This window comes from Macrobrachium nipponense, chromosome 17 (assembly GCF_015104395.2).
Source record: "Macrobrachium nipponense isolate FS-2020 chromosome 17, ASM1510439v2, whole genome shotgun sequence".
Lineage (NCBI taxonomy): Eukaryota > Metazoa > Arthropoda > Malacostraca > Decapoda > Palaemonidae > Macrobrachium > Macrobrachium nipponense.
The window spans coordinates 68,840,788-68,861,236 of NC_087210.1; the positions used below are offsets into that span (position 1 = coordinate 68,840,788).

Genomic DNA, 20,449 nt, shown 5'->3' on the forward strand with positions numbered 1-20,449 from the left:
AAGAGTAAAGGACCTCTGGAACTGAGTAGTTCGACAGCAAGGCGCATGCACTGCACACTGGTGCTGCTGCTGTTCAGTGACTCTGGTTGGAAGACCTTGAAATTTTGGGGAAGTTACCAGACATAGGGGACTTGCTAGCATAATCACATGTTCCTGCCCTCTACAGCCCAAAAAACTTCTCCACACTTTCAGAAATCTTGGAACTACAACCTAACATATGAAGCATAACCTGAAGTAGCTCAATAATCTCATTTTACCTTTTCTCAAACATCTTAATTGTACACTAACAGAAATTTACATCACTGACTCATAAGTATTAACAATTTCAAAACCGAGAGTTAACTTCAAAAGGAACTTCAGTCACAGCAAAAGGTAAACTGAGCAATTTTACTTTACAAAAGAAGCTTATTTATGAATGACAAATGTAGGGGGGACAAAATTGGGATACTAAGCAAACTTTTTTTCTTATGTGTAGAGTCCATGTAAACTAATACTAGTTGGCATTGCAGTTAACTAATACCTGTTACAGTTACAGTTATAATCTTAATTTTCAACTATGGAGCATTACTAAAACCATTGAAGGAAACCTAATATATAGCACTAATAATTTTATTCAAGAGCAAAAGTTGAATCAAATAAAAACTAGAACATCTTCAAGATCAGTTGGCAACTCAGATACCCGTGTAAACTCTTTACAAGAATTTAAACTAATGATTTTATTGATGGGAAAATCATTGTTAACCTTATTCAAATGACAATCAGACTAGTTAGACTGGAATTTGTCTTATTTTTCAACAGATGATGGGTGTAATTCAAACAGGTGAATTGAGGCCAGGGAGATCATGTGCTAATGACTGGGAAGATACCTGGCCTTTTTTATGTCAGTCAACACCTGGATGACATTCGTCACTTCCTACTGGCCACATCTAAAAAATCCCTCATCTACTCATGCCTGGTTATCTACAATACATACACCGATAGTACATGAATTAATTCATACAGTACAGTATCACTGTAAAAAGATAATAAAAACACACATAAGAAATATTTTTATTGTACCAAATTTGAGCATAATGTTTCCACTTCCAGAAGCACCTATTGAACACATGAAGTAATCTGCCAGATGATAATGGGTCAAATCTCGCAACAAGAATGAAGAATCCATTTCAAACTTGAAATAAATATCCCTGTATTTCCAAGAAATTTTTCAACTTGGAGAGTAGAAATAACATGCAATACCAAGTTACAAATGCATGTACAAGATTCAGTATCATCTAACGACTAGTCATTAAGGATAATGTTTCACTTTACAAGCTATATTTCAGTATTGTGTGCCTAATTATTATGGATAAAATCAATTAGACAAATGCTTGAAATCTTACTGCTGGAACATGTTTGAAACACCAAAATATCATATTCAAAATATATAATATATACAGTAGTAAAATTACTATTTCTTAAAACTTAAGTAACCAGTTTTTTGTTTGTTTGTTTGTCATTTTATAATTAAATTGAAAAAGGATTCTGGTTAAACTATTAAGTATTCCTTTCAGACATTACGCTTTAGTCCTATAAATCACTGGCTTATTTATTTCAACCTCTACAGCTATACATCACGAAAATAGAGCTATCAACAAAAGTCGATTTTTTAGACTAAGTTACATCTGTGAAGATGCACTCATTACATAGCAAGTTTTACAATACTCACTCACCCTCAAGGAGAAAGTCCATCACCATGGCATTAAAGTCATTAGCATACCTCAGGTGAAGATTGTGTTTCCCTTCTTCCATAACAATTAACCTGTAAAAAATTTGTCTTGTTGAGGATGATAAAAAGAATATCTAAAGATAATCATTACTTATATTCAGTACTGTCACCTAAAGTTAAAGGTTACCTTTATTTTTAAAATAAAAACTCATATTTCTTCTATAACTCTGCCCAGAATGTTATAATTGGGGTAGAGTTCTTAGGGCACAAGCAATTTGGCAAAACCCTTTGGGAGCCACCTAATTTGACACCAGACTCTTGGGTAGCAACCACTTGGGTGTGAGACAGCAAACATAAGAAGTCTACATTTATTCTTGGGAAATTCAAGTGACCAAGTGAATAACTAATCAGTTACAACATTCATTTAAGTGTAATACTTAAAGATTCAATTATACGCCCTCTACCCTGAAAGCATGGATTGTATTAAATAGGACTGATACAAATCCAAATGATAAAAATACAAATGTATTACTATCTATAAAGGATTCATAAAATTCCCTTAGTGCCTATACTATTTATCATATTTATTATAAAAACAATTACTATAAAGTACTCATAAAATTCCCTTAGTGCCTATACTGTTTATCATATTTATAAAAACAATTAAGTTAAAGTGTTCAGCATTTTTTGTATGTAGAGAAAAATAAAACAGATTTCTTATTGCTTTGATAACTGAATAAGAATATAAGGGCATATACCAGAGAGCTTCCCTGTTCTTAAACCACTATCTTGTGAAAAACCCCTTATATGAATAGAATACATTATCACAAAAAATAATTGATTACTGTACTCATTTACTGAATCAAGAAAAACAACATAGGGAGTCTGGCTTTCAGTGAGGGTTTAGCAATAAGATATAAAACCCATTTACTCACCGAGAGTTAGCAATATTCTCATGAATATAATCTGCATGGTCTTGCCCTACCATTGGGTCTTTGGCACCATGTATAATCAAGGTAGGACAGGTAATCTTGGCAAGGTCACTTTTGCAAAGGTCTCCTCCCTTCTCTTTGTAAATAGCAGTAAAAACATCTACCCATCCTTCCCAAGCTGCCTTGAAGTACTCCTTACCATATGTGGCTTCAAGAGGAGCTCTCATACGGGGTGACCACTTTTCAATGTCACGAATAGCTGGAAGTAACAAGAATGAAAGAGTCAAGAGCCTGAGAATCATCAGAAACAATTAATGTGCAGTACAGTTACAGAATACACTGAAATAGCAATATACTGGTACAATGTAAAGTACAGCACACACAAGTCGTAAATTCTTTAGTATAATGTAATAAGGTACCCTTTATCCTTAAATTAGTTTGCATTTGGAATAAATCAGCTTATATATATATCCACATGAATGTAGCTTATATTACTGTACTAATCTTTCTTGTTTGCATATCTAAATCAAATCATTTAAAACTTGGTGGCAAGGCTCAACGCTATATGAAAAAACTCCTCTTTTTACATGGAAAAGTCTACTTGACTACTTAGTTATCACTTTCATGACAAATAGTTCTTACATACAGTAACTATTTTTGTAAAGTAGTTTAACACTTGCACTCATAATGCATCGGCAAAAAATTTGCTCTTGAATGATAGGTGAAAACAAAAAAGACAAAGTTAAAAATTGAACAGTTAAGTGGCAAGAGACCATGAGGGACAGGTGAAAAGTAAAGAGCAGAAAATAAGGTACCATGGTTGAAAAAACACTGCAAAGAGCATTTAGTACCATGTACCTAGTGCCCTATCATGCAAGTAACCCATGGGAAGTACCCCTTACAGGACTTTTGCAATGGTACCTTAATCAATACGGAAAACTTAAGAGATCGTTTTACAAAACGTATTCTTGATAAAATTGACCATATGATATTTTCTTGTCGTAATGGTCTGGATAAGCCTTGTTACAGCAAAAGCAAATATCTCTATTATTATTAGTATTATTATCATCATTATTAGTATTATTATTATTATCATTTATTTGTTTTCTTTTTTTCTTATCTCAGTCATCCTATTTGACTAGGTGGTTTTATAGTGTAAGGTTCTAGGTTGCATCCTGCCTCTTAGAAGTCCATCACTTTTCTCACTAAGTGCACTGTTTCTAATAGCCCACTCTTCTGCATTAGTTCTAGAGCTATTTCAGCATCTAATTTTTCCAGGTTCCTTTTCAGGGATCTTGGGATCATGGCTGTGTCCCCATGATTATGGGTACAGTTTCCATGGCATATCCCATATCATTCTTATTTCTATTTTCAGGTCTTGATAATTATCAAATTTTTCTCTTTCTTTCTCATGTAATCTGGTGTCCCATGGTATTGCGACATCAAGGAGTGATACTTTCTTCTTGATTTTGCCAATCAGTGTCTTGTCCCTATCTGTTCTGATACCATTGTTCCAGAGGATCTTTGCCTGATCATTTTCTGTCACTCCCTCTGGTTGGTGCTTATACCACTTATTACTATATGGTAGCTGGTGCTTCTTGCACAAGCTCCAGTGGAGGGCTTTTGCTACTGAATCATGCCTCTTTTTGTACTGGTTCTGTGCAAGTGCTGCACATTCGCTTGCTACCTATATGGTTTATGGTCTCGTTTTTTACATTGCGCTTCCTGCGCATGAGTGAGACATTATTTCCATCTATTGTTTTTTAATATATCTGGTTCTTATGGCTTGATCTTGTGCCACTGATAGCACTCCTGTTTCCTTCTGAGTTCTCTCCTCTATAGCCATTGCCATGTTTCATCACTGGCCAGTTCTTTAGTCTGTCTCATATACCGTCCGTGCATTGGTTTGTTGTGCCATTCTTCCGTTTTGTTTGTCATTCTCCTGTCTGTAAATTTCTAGGTCTTTGTTTACTTTTATCAGTCCTTCTTCCCAGGCACTCCTGAGCCACTCATTTTCACTTGTTTTCAGATATTGCTCCAGAGCTCTACTCTCAGTGATGATGCAGTCTTCTATGCTTAGAAGTCTTCTCTCTCCTTCCTTTCATGTTATGTATGGTGTGTCCATATTTACTCTTGGGTGTAGTGCTTAATGCATTGTCATGTGTTTCATAGTTTTCTGGTCTATGCTGCGGAGTTCAGCCTTCGTCCACTCCACTACTCCTACACTGTATCTGATTACTGGTACTGCTCAAGTGTTTATGGCTTTCATCATATTTCTGGCGGTGAGTTTTGACTTGAGTATCACCTTAAGTCTCTGCATATATTCTTTCCTGATCGTATCCTTCATCTCTTGATGTTTTATATCTTCTCCTTCTATTGTTCCCTAGTATTTGTATCCAGTCTCATCTGTATTTGATACTATTCCCATCTGGTAGCTTTATCCATTCAATCCTTGTCATTTTGCCATTTGGTAAGTTGACCAAGGCACATTTTTCTATTCCAAACTCCTTCCTGAAGTCCCCAGATACAATCCTTACAGCCTGGATTAGGGTATCTATTTCCTTGATGGTCTTACCATACAGCTTGATGTCATCCATGAACATAAGATGGTTAATTCTGTTGCCTCCTTTCTTGAGTTGGTATACAGCATCCATCTTGTGCAATACTTTTGTCATGGGAATCATGGCTACTACAAAGATTAGTGGGGACGGTAAGTTGCCCTAGAAGATCCCTCTCCTGATGTTAACCCATGCTAGTCTTACTCCTAAGCTTGTAAGTATTGTATTCCAGTTGCGCACTGTATTTTTTCGGAGGCTGATGGGGTTTTCCTCTGCCCCATATATTTCCAGGCTTTCTATTAGCCACGTGTGGTATCACGTCATGGCTTTCTTGTAGTAAATCCATGCGATGCTTAGGTTGGTTTTCCTTCTCTTACTGTTCTTCATCACCATTTTGTCTATCATGAACTGGTCATTTGTGCCCTGACACTTCCTTCTGCAGCCTTTCTGTTGGTGGGGGATAGTGTTTGTATCCTCTAGGTAGTTGTATAGCCTTTACCTGATGATACCTGTTAGTAACTTCCACATTATTGTACGTATAGCCTTTAACTGATGATACCTGTTAGTAACTTCCACATTATTGTACGTATAGCCTTTAACTGATGATACCTGTTAGTAACTTCCACATTATTGGTAGGCAGGTGATAGGCCTGTAGTTACTTTGCTATATTTCCCTTGTTCTTATATTTCTTAGTTACTTTGCTATATTTCCCTTGTTCTTATATTTCTGTGGTCATCCATTTGGGGGCATTTGCGCGCATGGTGGTTTGTGATGCCATGTTGGAGTTGTTGTTGTTGTTGTTATTATTATTATTATTATTATTATTATTATTAATTATTATTATTATTAATTATTATTATTCATTATTATTATTATTATTATTAATTTATTATTATTATTATTATTAATTATTATTATTATTATTATATTATTATTATTATTATTATTATTATTATTATTATTATTATTATTATTATTATTATTATTATCATCATCATTTAGCACGAGTACAGTAAAAATTTATTTAGAACCAGTGAAAAAACTCTTCACTTCTTAATTAAGCTTCCATATAACATAACATTACTATGTATACCATATGAAAAAGAATAACTAAAAATCTGTTGCTAAGCAAAAACCAAAAACAAATAAGTCATGAAAGGTAAGGCAATAGTGCAAGATATTTTAAAGCAGCATAACAGTCTCCCTAGGCTTAAAGGCATCAAAATCTATAGTACAGAACACCAAAAGTTTTTCAGTACTGAAAATAAAAGATCCAGAGTTTTGCAATATAGAAAATAAATTGCAAAGGTTTGCAATAAAGAGAATAAATAAGAAAATAAACTACCATTGATACTGAATAGAGTGACAGCATGGCACCTCAGCAGATTATGGATGCCACAAATGCACTCACACCAAAGGTCATAAAAGGTTCTCTACTGAAATAAAACTTGTGAAAGACAACAGATGATCTAAAAGGATAATCTAACAGTGACAATATCCATATGAAAACTGTAACTACCACTCTGAAATATTGAGAAGATAAAGATCTGACATCCACACAGATAAAACCTGAAAAATCTAGTATACTGTAATAGTACAATTTTTAATATTTATACTGTAGCACCAATGATATTAGCATTAAAAATACAGGAAGCCTTCCAAACAATAGTACTTAATGTTCTGGCAACAGCAGATGATGTTTTTAATTGTTACAAAAGAGACTGCTTGATGTCAAGTCTTGCTAAACATTCAGGATCATAAGTAAAGTAGCGTGCTATCTATGTACAATGAACAATGCTGAGAAAACAGTATCTGTGATTAGCTAGTTAATGTGCTAGTTTTTTCCAATTAATTCATTACTGAATACTGTACACATAGGATTTATTGATACATTCTAAATCTTTATTATTATAAGTACAATGTAACTGGAGTACTCTACATATTCTAGTGTTGCTGTACTTTAAGAAATACAGTATATATATCCATCACCTAAACACATTTCCTTAAGTTAGTTTTGATTCTGTGCTTTTGGCTTTTATATGCAATTATATGTAATGCTCTAGAAATGAAAACTAACCCATTCTCTCACCCTGATATCAAACAAAGAATGTAAAAAAAATAATATGGTGTATCATAAGAAAGATATATTTCATCTAATCATATGGTGGAAATTGATTCTAAATTCACATCTCACTTATTCAAATGGTTAGGTTCCAGAATAGATTGTGAGCCTATGATAAAATTGGCTGCATTTGATATACAGTACATAGTATTCTAAGAATAAATTAGAAAATTTCATCAAGATCACTCTTTGGTGCCGAATTTGTTTTAACTTGAATGATTTATCAACTTAGACTCATCATGAGTTCACTTTCTGACATCATCTATCTAAAAATACAGCTGCATTTACATACTCAAGAGTCATCATGAGTTCATATTTTTACATCATCTATCTGTAAATGCACTGCATGAACATTTTGTAACAGATGAAACCCTTGACCCTGTTTTTGCATGTTTTGTTCTAGATTAAACTTAGAGGATCTATTCAAATCTAGAGTTTGCAATTTATTTCCTTTCATATACAGTATACGTATTCTCATATATTGTACTGTGGTGTGCTTGAAATGACACTTGAGTATCTAAATGTGACGGGATTACTATTTGAGAACAGCACTCACTTCAATTTGCATAATGGAAGCTATTCAAGCCCACAGATATGAAACAAGAAAAAAAGAAATTGTCTCATTCCATTGCAGTCAAAAACATACTGTACAACACTGCTGGCTCTTATGTATTAAAATCTCCTCACTTATGCATGGAAATAAAGTACTAGTACTTTTGGTCATCAAAAAGTGAAATATTAGTATAAAAAATAGAGAAAATAAAACAAAATCCAGCTACCTTCATACATTTTCAAATCTCCCTCATGTATATACGCATTAGCGCCCCATATAACCATTTTCTCCACGTTTTCTGGATAGGCTGCAGCAATCATCATAGCAGTTATGCCACCATCACTCCAGCCCAGCAAGGAATATTTACAGTATCCTAAATTCTGGAGGTATAAATTCAATAAATTAAGAGATGTTGCAGTTCCTTTGAAAGTGTGGTATCTCTAAAATCACATCCAAGAATGTAAAAGTTGAAGTTCCTGATCATTTATAAATGAAAATTAAAGACCAGAAAATTTCAAGATTGGGAAGATTTTTCTTTAAGGCTTCTAATGAAATGTGAGAAATATGGGACTACAATAAAGAGGCCTTTAAAAATTAAACAAAATATTGGCTAAACTACTTAAAATGAACTACTGCTCTAACAGTATCCTTCTTAAAATGTAAACTAAACAAAACTATTAACAGATTGAGATGACTTCATGGTGTTTCTAAAAAAAGGGGATAATTCAGCATTGAACTACACTTCAGAATAAACTCATATCAGGCAGTACATGTATATTATTATAAGGCAAAGTAAGTTTTTAGTAAAGTTTTCCTTGTAAAGATATTATAAGCTAGCTTTATTTTTCATGTAGTATATACTTTCCAAAGTACATACCTGTAATGTGCATACTGGGTACACAATCTCCTCTACTATGTCAAAATCTACACGTATTTTCTCTTGTAGCATTATAAGATTAAAAAAACAACTGATTTATTTTTTGTCGACATAGTACTCTTCACTTACTTTGACGTGTGTTACAATATACTTAACAAATACAAAAAATCTACCATTATAACAGTTCCAATTTACTCAAATATGTGCATCTCTATTTTACCTTGGTTTCATGGACTTTTGCAAGCGAAAATTAAATAGAAAAAAGTAAATAGCACAGTTGCCCCATTCATGTAAAAATTCAGCATATGCAGTTCCAGTTACAGTACCTGTAATTGGAGAATACCAAGAACTGAAATATCTGTGAGAAAATAGACATTCCCACTGTATGATATGAAACTTTGCAAGCAACTTCCATCTTGGTCAGCAACCCACATGATTCACCTCAGGATTGGTGTTAAAATACGTTGTCCTGTTTATCATCCCTACTAACCCACTTATGCACGCTGTATAAACCCAGCAAAAACATCTGAATTCATGATCACACACTTGATCACTTTTATATTTTGTCAAAAGTTTGGTTAGTATGACACCAGAGCACAAAATGTATGGATGACGGCAATTCTGCGCAGCAATAAGTGTCAGTAACTACAGTATGTATATATACTATACATGTAATACAGTATTCTACATATTACTTTTTTGATATCTTAAATGTGAATAGTTTTCAAAAATTATTGTATTAATGTGTATCTACGTATACAGAAAAGATACATATATCGTACGTATTTACTTTTGTATGCCATTTCATGCTTATATGCTAAAGCTTGGAAAAATTCACCATGTACCTAGTAAAACAGGGGCAACTGTAAAAGTTAGCACTTTAATGTAGTACTACGACATAGTTTCATTCATACAACAGGTAAAAACAGTCACCTTCATCAGGGAAGCTGCTAAGTCACAATCACGATTCAAGAAATCAAGCTTATATTGTCTTGGTGGAGGACGACTCTTTCCATAGCCTGGAGGATCCCATGCAACCAACTTCAGTTGTTCATGAGATAAGCCAGTTAACTGAGGACCAAAATCTGACTGGATTGTTCCTAAGAAAAAGGAAAACTAATAACAGAAACAATGAACCAGTAAACGTATAAAAGTACACATTAAACAATCAGTAAACAATCATAGTCATTATAATTCTTTTATCATATGAACATACCATACATAAAACTAGTATGATCAGTCTAGAAAACAAATTAAATTTCAATGCAATGCAAAACTTGATATATTATAATCTCTCAAAAAGTATGAATTTATAAATTGTGAATACATTTAACTTTTATTTCTAGAAAGTATTTTCGACTACTGTACTATTGTCATCTGAAGTTTTCCCATTTTTTGGCCTTTCCATATAATGAATATATTATGATCATTTATTTCAAACATACTATAGCATTACACTGATTTGTTAACAATACAGTATGCCCATTATGACAACTTACTGTAAATCATACTTACGTACCTAAAGCTCCTGGCAAGCAGAGAGCTACCTTGTCTCCTTTACCAACAACTTCATAATGTAACATTTTTCCATTCACCATCAACTCTGCATAAGCCCTGAAATATAATACGTAATAATAATAATAATAATAATGATAATAATAATAAATCCATTAGCAACTTCAACAATTATAGTTCTTTTCTGAACCATACAGAAGGTTCTTTAGATGTAGAAGTATAAGTAAGGCAATAAAGACATTTGGTGCCAAAAACACTATTATCATCAACTTGCTTTTGTTTCTTTTTTTCTACTGGTTTAAACTGCTTCTCATTTACAATATACAATAATTTCATATCTCACTTCTGGTTTGTATAAATACTAATATCCCTCATTTTAGTTTAAAATGACAGTTTGTGTGCATTACCCCTATTTTCCTTCCAAACAGTTGCAACTAGCTCGTTGCTAAGTATACACTTTACACTCACAACTTTTCCCATGGACAATTTGCAATGATTACTACAAGGAGTTCAAGTCATCCTTATGGGTCTAAGGTCAGAATTTAGGAATGTAACTTTGGCCATAACTTTTGAGCAATACAAGATAGGAAATAATAATTGGCATACATAATCCACCCATAATGCTAATATGCAGAGGGAGGCAATGGTCAAAATCACAGTTACACATAGATTTCTAGCAGAAGAAACATGATAATGTACAACGGATATCATTATAAAGTTGTGGGAGAAGTACAATCGGTCGAGAATGGAGCGTGGATGGGTTAATGTTTGCAGATATAATAATGTAGTACTTATATGTGACAGTGCAGAGATACTGCATAAATCAAATACATACGTAGTTTGAAAGTGTTGGCAAAGAGAGAAAGTTGAAAGGAAACATGAGCAAGAGTAAGGTTATAATGGTAAACTAGGAGGATGAAGAAGTAATGTTAACACGGACAATAAGATAATGGTAGCAACAGAATTTTGCTGGCATTCGGGAGCAATTTTGGTTGATGGTATAATGAGAAAAAAGGAGAGTCAAAGAGAAGGGTGAGTGCAAAAGATTTAGAGACAGAAAAATATGTTTTGTTGAACCATCATTTAATTTTTTAAAGTGAATAGTGGAACGCAAAATAAGCAAAGAAAGTGGGAGCTGTAGAGATTAATTGTTTATGTAACATTTACAGTAGAAGAACGGACAGGGTGAAGAATGAGGCGATTCTGGAATGGTAAAAGTATTTGTGTAAATAAAAGAATGAACCAGATTGTTTTGAGACGGCATGAAAGAGGTACTGAAAAGAATAGGCCACGACACACACACACACACAGACACAGACACAGAACACATCATACATACATACATACATACATACATACATACAACATACATATTACATACATACATACATACATACATATTAATACATATATATATATATATATATATATATATATATATATAAGGAAACTGTTGTTCATTATACATTGGAACCATCATTCACCTACTGGAGAAAAATAAAGCTAAGGTACGAGGGATATCTGACTGAAAAATTACTCAGTCAATGGAAGACTCTGAGCCCCTGTGATGAAATCAGGATTCGTACTCTATATCAATTCAAGAAGGTCGCTCCCTTCCCCTGACAGCATCAACTTACAAGCCAATAACTGTAGGTACCAATGAATTCAGAAAATTTAGTCTGATGCTATAACGCCTTTCAGATGCGGATGCACACTATGATTTAACAAACCTCACGCCATGGAATTAAGACTAACCAATTAAATCTAACGCCGTGTCTCACAAAACCAAAATAAAACAAACCATAACATTCAGACAATTTTATTTGTCAAAAATAACTCCACCACGCTTATCAGAACTCTCTGTACCACCGGCCTGAGTTCTTCACGGCTAAATAATAGGTTCAATTTGCTACCAAGATCTATTGAACATGGTAGCCATTGCCACTTCTGAGATATTAGCTGTTTAAATACGGGTATCTCCAGCGCCTACACGTCTTTAGCCTAAATGTTTTCTGAAGAATTTTATTTCCAATTCATTTTGAAGCTTTGGCCCATAAGTTATCGTCTTTATAATCATGTACTTACGGATAATTTAATTGTGTCCATTAACTTTTATTTTCACGCTATTACAAAATCCAGCTAGCGGATTATGGCGTATAAAAACGAGAACGCCGGTTTGGTCTCACAGAGGCTTATGAGATGCCTGTCGCTTGGCCATGACGTGTGATTTGCAGCTGTAAACTGTTTGAGTTTTTGTCCGACAGTATTTTAAGAAGTGAACGGCACCGATAAACAGTATAAACTTTCCAGTTTACCATCTAACAGACTAAAGGCCTGTCCACACGACCGGGCCTGATCGGCGGACCTCCCTTCTAACGGGCACACTTGACGGGCAAACCGTCAAATTGCCCGATGGGTCTTGTAGCAAAATCACCATGGTGGTGCCCGATGGCTAGAGATTCGACCCTGGCAGACGAACGTTAACCACATACATTTCTTTTACTGAGCCATTCTTTGCACGATATTCTCTTCTTTTTCATCACACACACAGCAATTATCATGCTACACAATATCTTCTTTTCGGTAGGCACCATGTTAATCGTACCGCACTGAACACACTACTGGCATTGTCGGGCACGCCCATCTCTCCATCGCCTCACCTGTGTGGACAATATTCACGGTAAGTCCGCCAGAATTTGCCCCTCAACCCCGGAGCACGCCGATCAGGCCCGCTCGTGTGGACAGGCCTTAACACTACGTCTTCAAAGACAGACTACGTTAAGGTACTCTTGGAAGCTTATTTTCATTTAAATTGACGACTGTCATAGTTATATTTTCCTTCTTCAAGGCAAAGTTGAACAGTCGACTAATCTTGCTTTCATCACAATGAGTATAAATTTTCTCCATTCCCAAATCCAGTTCACGCATCACTCGATCGTCACGAAATTTCAGTCGTGATCGTAATGATAAACTTTATCTAGTTCTAATGAGGTCGAAAAATTTCAGTGTACATAACATTTACTACAATATCCAAAGTTAATGGAAATAGCCACGAAACAGGGTCCGACTCGATCGATTACTAACACCTTTTATATTAATCATAACTTTATTTCTCTTGGGCCCTGAGGTAATAGTTACCGAAGGACGACAATGGATGGTATTTTGCCTAAGAGATGTTTATGAATTCTTTATTTAATAGACAGAATACGATACTTGTAATAAAGTATGCAAATAACACTGAAGCTTCGAAAAAGCGCAACTGTCACTGTCTTTCTTACTATTACAATTATTTTCATCATATAGTATTGAGTCATGTCTTAAATTTGCATTCTGTTATATTTGACTATTAGAAGGATAGCATATGACTTGACATAAAAACGCACACTTTGCCAAAGATAACTACTAACAGAAGGACTCCGCCGTTGAAACTTTCGTATGAAAAGTAATACCTATAATTTCAATGTAAAGAGGATGGTCTCCAAGTTTCATATAAATCTACAAATCTACTGTGGGCATGCATAACCACTATACAAAATTCTATACTACGAGGCATATGTGTGTGTGTGAGCGTGAGTGCGTGCATGTGTATATAATTTTAATAAATCACGCAAGAAAGTTTATGTTGATAATTTTCGGGTCGATGTTTACAATAACATCGGAGGCGCGGAGTTATCACAACCTTTGAACCCTCACAATCATCGACGCCCACCCGCATGACTGATCTTGTTGTCTCGAGGTGGGCGGTATAGTAACACATACCTGCAAATTTGTCATGTCTGATCTGCGATACTGAGGATTATTTAAAGATCTCAATAATTGCTGAAATGAATATAAATTTATTTGCGGTATGTTTTTAGCATAAAGAAAGGAATTCCCACCTTGATGTATAAAAGCAGCTACAATGCTAATGACCAAAACAACTGGGAATACAAATGGCAGCCGAGAACCTTGGGGGAGGGGAGTAGGCGGGGACTGGCTCCTGGTATTCGTCATAGCTCGGTCGTCGCAGAAGAATCAACGAGCATCATTGTGCCCTTTTGATATTTTGAGATGGGTGCAGAACAAAATATTGTTACTGTTAATAGGTTTGAAATGTGTAATGGGAGACAAAGCACTATGAAATAATCGTCAGGAGAAGGTGGATAACAAGATAGAACAAATTTACTGAGTGGAGGTACAGTAAAAGGACTGAAACGGTTTCAGCTAGGGGCCGAAGGGAGGCTGCAAGGAACCTTTAGAAATGCCTTACAGTGCATCGCGCGAGGTGCACTAACCCCATCCCCCCAACCCCTACGGACTCCAACATTTGGCATCAAGAATTTCCTATGTATTTATAATTTCAACTCTTAAATATTATGTAGTCATACTTTACATTATTCTTTATCGAAACCGTTTGCGCATCATGACCTTTCCCTCTCCAGAAGACTCCTAAAGCTAACTACCTTTCAGACACTAATGTACTGTAAAATTTTCCATTCGCCATCATTTTTGACAAGATGGGTAGTGTCTATGAATTAAATCTTTCTGGTCTCTAATTTATTAGTGACGTATGTTTTGCACAACAGGCATCTTGTAAAGAGGTGGCCTTGCTTTTACGGGGACTTGCTCTTGGTAGCTGTGTGCACGGTCTAGGTATAGCTAGAGCTAGACCGTGGCTGCATGCACCGAACCCCACCCACGATAGTATACAAATATTCTTGACAGTGGATGACTAAAGCCAACCACTAACGCTCGGTTATGCCTGTGCAGACATAAGGCCTAAATCACTTATTCAATTCCATTCTAGCATAGGCATAAATACGCAGTAGTTTCGCGCTTGTTACAGTCTTACCTATAACTCCAAATGGCTTAGCTCAATACTCATCGGAATTAATTTTCATTTGATTATATATATATATATTATATATATATATATATATATATATATATAGATATATATATATATATCTATATATATATATATATATATATATATATAGCATCAATCTTTAAAAATTTACCAGTATTTGTGGACCAAATGTAAAATGTTCATCCCTCAACAGTTGCTGCACTGTTATCTTTAACTATATACTGCCCCATCTGTATCACCAATAGCTTTAGGAGATGCCATTTGAGCATATTATTTAAAAAAAAGAAATATACTGAGTGTTGTTCTTCTTTATGGTCTGAACTGCTGAAAGTAGGTTCTTAAACGCAGGCTGGGATGTAATTTCTCATTTTTTTTCCTTCTGTCGGGTACCACATGCAAGGCAGTGCATCACCAACATAATTTCCGAGAGGTAATTATCATCTCTCAACCAGTTCTTATCCACAGGAACAACAATTGTTTGTTTGTATGGTGTTTTTACTTGCATGGAACCAGTGGTTATTCGAACGGAACCAACGGCTTTACGCGACTTCCGAACCACGTCGAGAGTGAACTTCTGTCACCAGAGATACACATCTCTCACTCCTCAATGGAACCCCTGAGAATCGGGCTCGCGGCCACCGAGGTGGCACGCCAACGCCATACCGACCACGACACCGAGACGGCTAGGAGCAACAGTGACCGCACCGCACTTGACTTGAGAGTGGGATGAAATGTGATCTTAGAGAGAGGTAACCCATCACCTCTCACAAATATGGTTGGGACACTCTCTCCAGGGGCTCCTGCATGGCATAGATTTTCATGAGCGAAGGTGACATGTCCTCGTTCCTTTGCTTTGACCCGTTTCTCTCTTTGGTCTCGTGTTCTTTTTTTCTTTTGACCCGTTTTTTTTGTTCCCTCTCTTTGGTCTCTCGTGTTCTCCCTTTTCTCGGATCCGGTTTCTCATTAGGTTCACGAGACCGTCGTTATTTTTTTTCCATTTAATTGCATTCATTACGATTAGAGTTAGAATCGGAATTTCATCTAGGAGAAGGATTAAAATTAGGCTTTCTCTGTTGGACCCAGTAGAGGTTATCACTGTCCTGTACCCTATAGCCTGTTTCCCTTAAAAATGGTGGCTTTACAGGAATGAGTGTAGGCGGTGTCATTGCTACTTGTTTAAACTGAACTTTAGTAACAATGCTCTTCCATTGCTTCTTAACCTTCTCAAGACAAGATTTTGAGATGGATGCGAGTATCGATCTGAAAACCTTTTCGATACCCTAAATCTTGGAAGAAACCACTATTCATGTACTAAAGCGTTAAGTTCCTCATTCCTGTCTCTTTTCTCCTAAGAACTGGAGGACCTCTACTGTGCACAAAAATGTTCTTGAGTTTTCTCGTAGCTGTTGACTTCACGCTACTGGGAGCACCCACTTCAGTTCTTGTGTGTGCTGCTGGAAGAAGCGCCCATTTTTCCTAAGACTTGGATGATATTTCTGTTCCCACATCTTAGAAAAATGCATCCAGGTTGTTTTCAATGTACTGAGGCACTACTGTCATCATACTCACACCATACGGAGCACGTTACTGGTTGAAACAACTTATCTTTTCTTCATCTTCCTTTGGCTGAAATTGAAACTTGATTTCAGCTTTGCACTGGTGCCTTTGATAACCAATTTTGGCCTTCTGTCACCAATACTTTTATCTTCATCTATAACAGAATTACAAGGTTACTGATACTACTAGCAAAAGCTGAAAATTACTATTTAACATCCTATATTATTATTTCTAAAATTCTAAAACCTTAATGAGTTATTTTGCTTTCTTTCTTAGTTGTCTCAACTTGTAATGAATTGTAGTTACGTTTTGTTGCCGTCACACTGAAGAGGGAGCATGATGCTCCTAAACAGCATGAGGATTCTTAAATACATTTGTTCACCAATTTGTGATTTCTTTCAAAGTACTCCTGCACATATTACAATTTTAACTTAGCCAATTGGTGGGCAAGCCAGCCCAACTCTACCGTAAGCTTTACTCAAAGTAAGGTCTGATTACCCTAAATTAGGGTATTTTACCATAAGGTCTTTTTTCACACCACCAGTTTGACACTACGGCCACACTGCACCACTCTACCGCAGGTGACACAGACGCTATCGTCCGTGACGCAATCGCTGCATGGAATTTTTTTTTCTTTTACTGCTACATTCAGTACAAAAGACGAGGGCCAGCAGCATATAGTGCTCGGTTACTGCGCATAAAGCAGGAAAAAATTATATTTTCATAATAAAATAAAGTTTTGTTTATACTTCACAGGTAATTACAAAAGTAAGTATTTCTAAGTACCCGAGCTACAAGTTGAAAATCGCAGCAGCGATTCTTTTGTTTCGGTGTAGGTCGGTACCCTGCCCACTACCGGGGGAATGGGAGAACAACTCGCAAAGAACCTCAATTTTATTTTTGCCTTTTCATCCATGGGAGGGGAGGAGGGTAAATATAAACAAAACATTATTTTATTATAAAAAATATCATTTTTGTTAAATAACCTACCAAGTAACTACATAGAAGCTGATTCCCACATTGTTAGGAGGTGGGATTCATGGATGAACAACCATTACAATTATAACTGATTACACACACATATATATATATATAATTATATATATATATATATATACATATATATATATATATATATATATATATATATATATATATATATATATTGTATGTGTGCGCGCGTGCGTGTATATATAGGTAAGTATATAGTAAATTAATTATATATATATATAATATATATATATATATATATATATATATATATATACTTAATTAAAGGAGGGCAATTTTCCTATCATTTACTGAATGTTTAAGGTATTCTGAGTAACCTCCATTACAGTTTACCCAAGATTAGATAATGTCACAAAATTCCCAGTCAACTTGAAAGGCGTTAGGTGAAGAGCATAACCGGTGCTAACAAAATATGGCTAGGTAGGTCATGAAAAGCAAAAATGAAAATATTGGCCTTTTCAAACGAAAGAGCGAAACGGGTCTGTCATAACTTGACTAAATAGGTAGGTAGTTACTAGTAGAGTAAGGAACTGAGAACTTCACATGGACCGAACCACCTTCAATTCATCACGTACACACCAGCCACGGCCTTCTTTCAGGAGGAATAATGGTACACTTCTAGAAACTGTCATGTCATATTCCATTCATAAAGGAAATCAGAATTCTACGCCTTACCTTAATGAAGTGTGAATACTCCGGTTAGCTTGACAGAAGGGCTGTCGGGCATAATTAAATAGTGATCGTATCATCGTTCGTAAGACAGTGGACGGAGCTAACGCCTTGTCAAGGCGGCCTTGACTAATGACTACTACTAACTAATTCTGTACAAAAAAATGTATAAACAAATGTAGAAATATGTGCAAAAAATCTTATTCCCAGGGATGCGTTCTCTAATAGCAAAATTTTCTCCGAACCGAACCGAACTGAACTTTGCTGGAAACGAAATGCAACCCTTATGAAAATACTATATGCTCTGAACTTAATATGGTATAATGAGCAGAAGTAAAGGCGTTTATATATCTGAATAGCTTTTACCTTGCTATATATATACATCGAAGTTATTGATGAGAGAGAGAGAGAGAGAGAGAGAGAGGCCCTCAATATTTTTTTTTATCTAGCACCTCATAGATGAAGCTTCTTGGTTCCTCAAAATTATTATATAATGATTACATTACAGCAGCTCTCACGTCAAATGCATTAATTACCCAATGGTTTCATTTCGATTAGTTTTCTGATCTTTTCGTACTAATAGATTAACCAATAAAGTTAGTTTTGATTTGCCAGGCGAAATACAGATCAATTGCCATTTGCTTGTAATTGCATCTTTTGGAAATTTGTTGTATTTTTCATCCTGTAAAACAATATTTCTTATAATTTATAGTACTAGAGGATAATTTTACTCAAGTACTAATTGACTTTTGAACACTGATTATGTGCCACAATTAAGTTCGATTATGGTATAATAAACAGTACCATACATCATATGTTCGTTAGGGGATACAGCTTTTAATAAAATGCTTCGGCTCATTTTTTCTCCGTCAGTTATTTATGATAAATTATGATAACGTAAATAATTTTCAAAAATATACTTTCTTAACATCCCACCTGTAATCAATTAAATAATTTACTACTCTTAAGGACAGGACACGAAAACCAAAAGATGATCATCAAATCAATGTGTACTGATCGTAAACATGGCGCTTTCCAAGTACACAACTGACGACACCGGAATACCAAAATGGCAGATAGCATTGGCAGTTGGTGGTGCTTTAGCCGCCAGCGCTGCGGTTTATTACTACGTGAGCAAAGATATTCCGAAGAAGGGAAAGCAAAGTAAGACACAGTCGAAGAAGGCAGATAGCGTGGACAGTGTGTCATCAAGCAGCCCCAAGGAAGAATCCTCTCCTGTTGACACGGCAAACATGGTACGGTCAGGATAGGATTATCCTACCCTATGGTGTGATTTGATTTTCTAGACAAGAGTCATGATCTAGGATGGTACCTATTACTCATACTTTAAAATGTTATAGATAGAGGCTTATGTTAGGCTAAGGGAGCCTAATTTATCAAGTTTTAGGGTAAAACACCACAGAAGGCCAAGCAGGAGGCCACCTACAATCAACGCTTGCCACCCTCTGAAAAAGTACATTATAACGCGTCCTGACACCGGAGATGGGCATCAGTCGCGACTTCTTGTTGGTGGGAAACGGAGCTAAAGACCTCTACTCTCCTTTCAAAGTAGGGTAGAACATCACAGCAGGCCAAGCAGGCCACCTACAATCAATGCAAGCCACCCTCCGAAAAAGTACATTATAACGCGTCCTGACACCCGAGATGGGCATCAGTCGCGACTTGTTGTTGGTGAGAAACGGAGCTAAAGACCTCTACTCTCCTTTCGAAGTAAGTATTTTCTCCAAAGTTAGAAATTAAGGCCAAATTTTAAGATTTAAACAGAGGGTACTGAAAATGGCGCCCACGGCAGTGGAAATCTCACCAAAACGCTTTAGAAATTTTTACTTACAACTAAAAATGTTTCGAAGATTGACGCCATCTCGATGTTTACGGAGTCGCTTGTGTCAACAAACTTTCCATTTCCTGTGATAAATCCGCACACCACTTGTACCCACAGACGCTGGAGCACTTTTATCACAACAATCGAAACACGATTTCTCACCAACAACAAGCCAGGCGTAAACAGCTGTTTGGGTAGAAGATGACGAGAAGCGTGCTCTTGGCTAATTTTTAAATAAGTAGTAAAACATCAAT

General features: G+C 35.7%; 1 protein-coding gene across 1 annotated transcript; it reads right to left on the reverse strand.

Moving 5' to 3' along the window:
* Positions 1-1,038: 1,038 nt before the first annotated feature.
* On the reverse strand, positions 1,039-18,513 carry LOC135196293 (valacyclovir hydrolase-like). Its single transcript, XM_064222997.1, has 6 exons — positions 18,359-18,513; positions 10,271-10,365; positions 9,685-9,851; positions 8,101-8,254; positions 2,644-2,899; positions 1,039-1,801 (listed from the first exon to the last, which is right to left on the reverse strand). Exons 1-6 carry the CDS (start codon positions 18,430-18,432, stop codon positions 1,705-1,707), a joined length of 843 nt encoding a protein of 280 aa, XP_064079067.1. The 5' UTR covers positions 18,433-18,513; the 3' UTR covers positions 1,039-1,704.
* Between the last annotated feature and the right edge of the window lie 1,936 nt (positions 18,514-20,449).